Genomic DNA, 8,248 nt, shown 5'->3' with positions numbered 1-8,248 from the left:
GTCTCATCAGAGTAGAGGGAAATTAGAAGATACTCAAAATAAACATCTCAATTTAGTGTTCTGAAGAGGGAGAAGCTAACTGCTCTGCTTCAGGCAAAACAAATGACAAAAGTGCTTAGTTACAGCTAAAATAAACAAGACACTAAGATACTAGCCAAGTAAGCAATACACAATTATTTACAAAATACAATATCCCAAACAATAATTGACTGCTACTAATACTAACTTTGAGTTGGTAGTCTTAAATGTCTTAAAAGGGCATGCAGCATTCTAGACTTGAAAGTGGCCTCTTAAGTTTAAAGGAAGTATGTACTCTTCTGGCATTTTCCAGCACAATTCTTTCATCAATTCTTAAAATTTCTACAAAACTAGTGTTGGATGAATTGGAGATGATTTTTTCTCCCAACTTCAACCTTGAATTTTCTGAGATATGGAAACTTTGCAAATAAGTTACGCTTAATTAAATATGATACAGTAAAAATACAATTCAAAATAGTACTTCCTAATCTGATCAATTGTATCACTACTAGAGAGATAAAGACTGTTCTCAGTTTTGACCTTTGTGTCCTGCACAGACCACTTGCTACCTCATTCGAAGGCAGACATGGCAGTGTGCGCTATTGGGTGAAAGCCGAATTGCATAGGCCTTGGCTTCTACCAGTAAAATTAAAGAAGGAATTTACAGTCTTTGAACATATAGATATCAACACTCCTTCATTACTGGTAAGAATTGACAGAACTATTCATTCTTTGTTTCTGGCATACAAATGAAGCACAATAACCAAAACAACATCAACATTAATTTTATCTAATATTCATTTGCTAGTTTAACTGCAGCTGATCGTTAAGCATTATTTCAGTTTAGCAACTCTTAACTACTGGTATCTTGAAAGCTAAATTATTCTGTACAGAGTTGCCTAATTTTTAACAAAACATCAGATGTAAATGTATTTGTCAATTTAAATTGATAATAAATTATAAAATATTATTCAGGAGAAGAATTTCTGTGAACTGTTCCTCTTTGATTTTTTTTTTTAAGTAAGGAATAATCTGTGGAAGGAACAGTGCAACTCAAATATTTCAGTGAGAGACCGCTAACTTAAAAATGCAAAGTAAAAAACAAAATGTACTGCAGTGCATAATTGATAATTTCCATATGGATTACTAACTTTCTACTGATGGGGAGAAATGATCACAATTCTGTATAAACTTGCTGAAACTTCCATTTTTATTAAAATGGCTTTAATATCACAACTGCTCTCAATGAGGATTTAATTTTAATCTGGCCTAAAATTCCTTTCTTTTTTTTTCCTCCTCAAATTCTAATCTATGGGGAAAAAAAAATAATCTAAAAGAAAGTCCATTGAAATAGGTTTCTTGTGTGTATGGGTGAAAAATCAGGCTTGCAAAGGGACCTTGGCCTTGCACAAACTCCATTAAAATCAAAGGACTCCCATTTGGCTTTAATGGGCTTTGGATCAAGCCCTTAATCCTCATTTCATATAAAATAATATCTGTTTAATATAGATGAGACAGAAACTGAGGAAATGGCAGCAGTCAAGATTACAGTTGTTCAGCTTAGTTACTTTGTTTCTGAAATGTAGTACAATGGAAAGTAGGAAGCTGTTCTAATTTACTGATAATCAAATGAAAAGCTTGCCAACAGTATGTTAGGACATGTAGACTGTACAGCATTTTATTTTAAGCTGTACAGTATTTATTTTTATTTTATTTTTTCTTAACTGTTTAAATATGACTATAGTATGGAGGATCCTATGGGTGGGAGAAATAAGCCGTGTTAATGCAGCAGTGGAATTAGGACAGATATCTTAAATGCATTACACCATTTAAATTGCTTTAGACTTTCCTTATGAATAGAACTAGTTTTGTTTCTAAAATGTAAAAGTACATTACAAAAATGCTTATTTTTATGTTGATTAAAATAGCTGATGACTGTCACTGAACTCTTAATTTAATGGGCGATTTTATTCTTTTCTTGCAGTCACCCCAAGCAGGCACAAAAGAAAAGACTCTCTGTTGTTGGTTTTGTACCTCAGGCCCAATATCCTTAAGTGCCAAAATTGAAAGGAAGGGCTACACCCCAGGTATGTAACAGAATTACAGGAAATGTTTCTCCTTGCCTTTTAAACTACAGTTTGTACTTAATATTTCATTTATATAAAACCTATAAGGCAGTATTTACCTCTTCAGTCCACATTCAGCAATTGCCTCAGAATATTGTAAAGTTAGACAGCACTAGTTCTGTCTCCAGGTTGCTGAAGGACATCTGCTTATGTTAGACCTGTACATTTTTGTTCTAGATCAGCTTATGGTGATCTTGCTCTCATTAGCATCAGTGGATGTTTTTCCAGGTGATAGCAGGGATATCAGTAGTGATAACAACAATATATATTTTCCACTGATAGCAAGGTCTAGTACATAATAACAGTACATAGACTATGATAGTTTGCTTAAGCTGCCTTGTAAACATAAATAGAACTTGAAATTCTGTTTCAGGTGAATCAATTCAGATCTTTGCTGAGATTGAGAACTGCTCTTCCCGTATGGTGGTGCCAAAGGCAGCCATTTACCAAACACAGGCATTCTATGCCAAAGGGAAAATGAAGGAAGTTAAACAGCTTGTTGCTAACCTGCGTGGGGAGTCCCTGTCATCTGGCAAAACAGAAACCTGGAATGGCAAAGTGTTGAAAATTCCACCTGTTTCCCCTTCAATCCTTGACTGTAGTATAATCCGTGTGGAGTATTCACTAATGGTATGTTGGATGGTTTGTTTCATTCTTAAGCATTGAGTAATTTCCATCGTTCCATACAAATTCCTAACAAAAGTGGGTTTTGTATTAGTGTCCTGACAGGAGAGCTGTAAGGGAATTTGGTTCAAATCATGCAAGTTCTTAAAATAATGGTGTGTCAGCCAAACATGTCACAAGTAGACTGCATTTCCGTGCAAGTTCTCACATTAAGAATGTTGAGCTTCTGTTAACTGTGAGAGTTCATATCTCCATAGGGGCACAGGCCCTAAAAGAGACCATTAGAAATAAGTTCCTCATAAAAACTTCGATGGGAAAAAAACTTTGAAAGTATTAGACTAAAGTGCTGACAGAAACTCATTTTTCTTTATTTTTCTTCAGGTGTATGTTGATATTCCAGGAGCCATGGATTTATTCCTTAATTTACCACTGGTCATTGGTACCATTCCTCTACACCCATTTGGTAGCAGAACATCGAGTGTAAGCAGTCAGTGTAGCATGAACATGAATTGGCTTGGTCTGACCCTGCCTGAAAGACCAGAAGGTAACTTAATAATACACATCCAAAGCAGTTTGCTATTCTGTTTTTGAACTCTTTAGTTGGTTTTACTCATTGCCTCTTGCTAACAGAACCACACACTGTCCTTTCATAACCACATCCACAGGAAATCCTTTGTGGGTGTTCCCTTGCCACCTGTTTTATGTAGAGGAACAGTTTCCTCCTTCATGGCCTTTCTCTCTGTCTAGGAAAGGCAGGGAAATTGAAGCATCTTGAAACTTAATAGAAATGAGGGCATAGGATGCTGTTGCATTTGTGCAGCATTTCATTACTTTCACCTTCAGTATCCCAATTGCATTCTGGCTTATAAGGCATTACAACCCATAATACTAGCAGTTTCTGAGGTGTCTCACCAGCCTCTGTAGCCATGGCTTTCTGAAAGCACAGTGTAATCCTTTTCTGTGGGATATTTCCCTTCTGGCTAAAGGAGGAACTATAGCTCTTTACCTCTCTCTTCATTTATCTAATGAACATACTATTTTATAAGTACAAATGCTAGACTCAGATTTCTGGAATCCAGGACTACTGTGTTCCATTGTTTCTGCCTTTACAGAAAATACAGCATCCTTGGTATCCTTAATTTAAGGGGATAATGAAGCCACAGTACACAGTGATCAGTCTGTTCTTTTTTTCAAGCTTAATCTTGGAATAAAATTAAATTGCCTAGCTCACTTTTGTGTTCAACAATCTAAAAAAGCCACTGAACTCCATCTTAAAATGACAAAAGTTTAATATTAATCATGTTATATATTTTGACATGCATAAGAACTTGTTGTTCGAACTGCGTGTACCTTTTCCCTTCAGCACCTCCTAGCTATGCAGAAGTGGTCACAGAGGAACAGAGACAGTCCAGCCTTGCACCCATAGCTGCTTGTGATGATTTTGAGAGAGCGCTTCAAGGACCATTATTTGCATACATCCAGGAGTTTCGTTTTCTGCCTCCACCTCTCTACTCAGAAGTAGGTATATCAGATGGAGTATGACGATTAATTTATTGCTTGTTTGAATTCTCTCCTGTGGAATACATTTAGGAAGGTGTTTTTTGTGTCCTAAAATTAGGAGAAATCACCGAAGGGAGGAACAGGAAACAAGCTGCACTTGTCCCCCCCTACCCCCCCCCCAAAAAACCCAAACCCACGTACCTTTAGTAAGATGCAGATGAATCGTCAAGAGTTCTCCATGCTGTTCTATAGCATGGGTTACCCTCACTTTCTTAAATGACCTTTGCCTTTTATTTGAAAGGTGCTGTCAGGTGCCTTTGCAGGCTTGGAAGTTAGTTTTTCTTGGCAGTGCTCCTTAGAAACTTCCAGAAGGTATTAGACTACAAAGTGTTGTGGGGTTTTTTTGTTCATTATTCTCTTCCTCTTCTCTCTATCAAGTATAAACATACTACTTTGTAAGACATAAACATATTTTTCAGGAAGCAGAAGTGATACAGAACAAAAGACGACTACTGTCCCCTTTGGTTCAATTTTGCCTAAATTCTCCCACTTTAAGCAAACAGCATTATATAATGTGATCTTTCCTCTCCCTCCCCTCTCCCCCCCCCCAAAACACTAACACTACAAAGTGGGCGGAGAAAGGAATTTCATGTGTTAGAGACTTCCCTGAGTGCTCTGCTGTAGCTTAACTCTGGAGTACAGCTCTTCAATCCTTTTCATTTTAGATACTCTTAAGATTTAGAAGTATTCTTAAAAAAAAAAAAAAAAGTTGTCTAAGTTTTTTTTGTTTAACGAAAAAAAGGTTAGGTAAAGTTAACTGATACAACGTTGCCTAAAAGGCAGGCTGCATACTTACTTAAAACTAGTTCTGCTGTCCAGTCTGAGACCTGAGTAAAGTCTAGAAACACATGAGTTTTTGAAACTTCTCCTAGGGATATTAAGGATTAACTACGTTAAAAGTAGAATTACTTTTTACTGAATTTCCTGGACTTTCAAGGAAAACTTTTCAACTTTTCAAAATTTTTTTAGGTGACATTTTCAGTAATGCATGTATTACCTTTCTGGCATACATCAGATAATTCAAAAAACTTCTGTGGTAATAAATCAGACTTTTTAAAGTTTGGGGTATTAGTTCTTTGTGCTTATCGTTAAGTTGGTACAAACCTGTATTTTAAAATACTCCATTTAATACGTTTTTAACATGAATGCTTCTATCAATTTTATCCAAAGCTTTGTTTCAATGACTGAAGGTCTTACCCTTTTGTTTCAACAACCTGTGGATTGAGAATACCACTAATCATTATAATTTGCTTAAACATACGAATTTGATTCATCTCTAGCAGTAATTTTAAGATTTCTTTTCTTTTCTTCCCTCCCCCCGCCTTTGGTTAGATTGATCCAAACCCAGATCAGCCCACAGAAGACAGACCATCTTGTCCCTCTCGTTGAAGGAATCCATAATAAGCTGACTTGACTTGGGTTTTGAATCATACCTGCCGTGTTGAAGATCAAGGCATCACAGTGGAGAAACTCTCAAAGGAAGTGGTATTGCTCTTGCCTGTATGGTGAACAAATGAAAACAACCTGTGATCATGCTTAGAAGCCTACAGCAACATCATAGGACTGCTCCACATGCTTGAAGACCTGAGCTTTTTTTTCCCCTTAAATACTGGCACATACTAGGAGCAGCCTTTCTAGCCTACAGTCGTGTGTCAAAACACTCACCACGTTGTAAGAGAGGGATGGTTTCCTATTATGATTTGAAAATTTGCACATGCTCATTGCTTACATTGTGCGATTCAGTGTCACTACAGCTTTTTCTCACTTATGCCTGACTGTTGTTACCCCTCTTACTTGTTCGTGGTCTGCACAACAAGGAGCAAAAGAAAAGCTTTGACAAAAAAAAAAAAAAAAAAAAACAGCAACAAAGACTTCAACAAATGCACTGACTTTTTTCTTTTTTTTTTTTTTTTTAATTTAATGTAGCCTGGACTTTACCTGCATATGCACATGCTCAGAATTGTCCTAATAGGCTGATCCTGTATCACCTCTTCAGCTTGGATCCTGTTGTGGATTTATTTACAAACATCAAATGCCTTCAAGCCAATCCTTCTTGCTGTATGTTTTGCAGCCTACTGTAGTAGATAAGCAACAGATGTGAGGGGGTGGGGGTCGGGGGGATATTACAGAAGGAAACTATAAGAGACTCTGTCAGGATTGTATACCTTCTTGATTTCTTTTAAAAATTTGTTGCCTTTCTACTATTACCGCAAAGCAGCATTTTGTTACAGACTGCCTAAAAAATCACTTAATCTCAGGTGAACTCATCACTTGCCAAACTGTTGGAATGCTATTTGTTTTGTTACGTTGCACTGTTGAGTTACCTTTTTTTTTGTTTTGTTTTGTGTTTGTATTCTGTTTTTTCTTCTTCACTTCAGAGGGGGATTTGGAATAGGGACATACACAAAAGTTACAAAACCTACATGCATTCCCTTCTTAACTGCCTATATTATGAAAAAGAGAGAGTCAAGTTGTGAAGCTTTAAAAAAAAAAAAAAGGCACAAATGAAAGCAGCACCAGCAGACACTGGCTGAGACTCAAAGAATTTAAAAAGGACATAATCATATACTGCCCAGGGTTCATGGGTGGAGAGATTTCTCAACTAGTAGGGAGGGGAAGGGAAAGTAAATTTTATTTTTTTACATAGTTACCTAATCACCAAAAACTCTATACCTTTATATAAGGAGTCTCTAGTAGAAAGTATATTTCAGACTACAAGAGCTTGGCCTATGGTAAAAGATAGCTCAGTTTGTGCACTTTGTATTATCTTCAGGGTTTATGATACTGTAAAAATACTAGAAGTATAATGAAACTGGGTGAGATGTCAGTGTTACCAGCTGTACTTAAATACTAGTTAACTGAGAATTTCTTAAGTGATTACATCTCCTGTGGTATACTCAGGAGCTTTAAAACAAAACTCTCAACAACTTCAAACATTCATTGAGAACACAAGAAATGAAACAGAACAAGTACTCGCTCCCTGAGTGTACCCCAAAGACAGAGGTGAAGAAAGAGAAATGGTGTGATGGAGCCATTAGATCCGGTAATACAAATAACCAGCACTTAACATGCTAGAGCCTTGGGAAAGTCAGCTTTCCTTTTCAGAAATAACAGAGACAGTTCACAAAGGGACGTGCTTCTGGTGTTGACTGCTTAAACAAACGGAGATCTAATCCATCATGTATCTTCTCGTGCAATAAAACAGAAGGGAGGAGGAGAGACAAAGCTGGGGTTTCTGCATGGTGCTTTTAGAAAAATTGCCTTGTTTTTAAGGCTTCATAAAGTGACAAAAATAGGCTTTTCCATAAGTGGCCTTTATGAGAACATGAAAAATACTTCATGTTTCAAAAATCATGACAGGGTGAAAAAGTATACATATGAGTCGCGTTTTAAGTGATTCGGTTAGAAGGTTTTGGCTTTGATAAGAATACTGGATAACAAGCAAATTAGGTGATGTCTTACATTATTAGGCCATTTTGTGAATGTCCCTTTCCTGTACCCTCTCCAACTAGACAAAAAAACTTAAAAGCTGATGGGATCGTTGGCATAAAGGGCATTTGGTGGTTTTACTTTATTTTCATGTTTTGTTTTGTTTTAACAGACTAGGGAACAATTGTTGATACACATAGCATTAAAGTGCTTATCACAGCATAATGGAAAATTGCATATGAAGCAGGATTGACCAATATTGTAGTAATTGGCATTGCATCACAGTATTTGTGCTCAGAGTGAAAAATTCTGAAACTTCATCAAATAAAGACTTTTCATTTAAACTATTTTGTTAGTTGTTTAGAGGCATTACTATTCTTCCACAAATATTGGTCAATTCTCAGCATTATAAAACATCAGGTTCACAGTTGTAGCCCAGTATTTGATATAGAATCCTGATCTGAATTAGGGAAAAAGAATAAGTAAAATCC

General features: G+C 36.4%; 1 protein-coding gene and 1 long non-coding RNA gene across 2 annotated transcripts in view; one reads left to right on the top strand and one right to left on the bottom strand.

Moving 5' to 3' along the window:
* The window catches only part of ARRDC3 (arrestin domain containing 3), a 12,721-nt gene extending 6,524 nt beyond the window's left edge, over window positions 1-6,197 (top strand). The window contains exons 3-8 of the mRNA XM_085305149.1: window positions 576-723; window positions 2,003-2,105; window positions 2,518-2,774; window positions 3,150-3,312; window positions 4,132-4,286; window positions 5,661-6,197. Coding sequence (XP_085161275.1) covers window positions 576-723; window positions 2,003-2,105; window positions 2,518-2,774; window positions 3,150-3,312; window positions 4,132-4,286; window positions 5,661-5,717 — 883 coding nt within the window. The 3' untranslated portion in view covers window positions 5,718-6,197. The remainder of the gene's footprint in view (window positions 1-575; window positions 724-2,002; window positions 2,106-2,517; window positions 2,775-3,149; window positions 3,313-4,131; window positions 4,287-5,660) is intronic.
* On the bottom strand, window positions 4,284-5,539 carry LOC146595754 (uncharacterized). Its single transcript, XR_014895863.1, has 3 exons — window positions 5,433-5,539; window positions 4,470-4,698; window positions 4,284-4,376 (listed from the first exon to the last, which is right to left on the bottom strand). It is a non-coding gene; the product is annotated as an uncharacterized LOC146595754 (long non-coding RNA).
* Window positions 6,198-8,248: the final 2,051 nt, after the last annotated feature.

Source organism: Rhea americana, unplaced genomic scaffold (genome assembly GCF_003343005.1).
Source record: "Rhea americana isolate MKP2758 unplaced genomic scaffold, rheAme1 scaffold_216, whole genome shotgun sequence".
Lineage (NCBI taxonomy): Eukaryota > Metazoa > Chordata > Aves > Rheiformes > Rheidae > Rhea > Rhea americana.
Note: the sequence above shows the minus strand (reverse complement) of the source record. Positions and strands in the feature narration are given on the sequence as shown.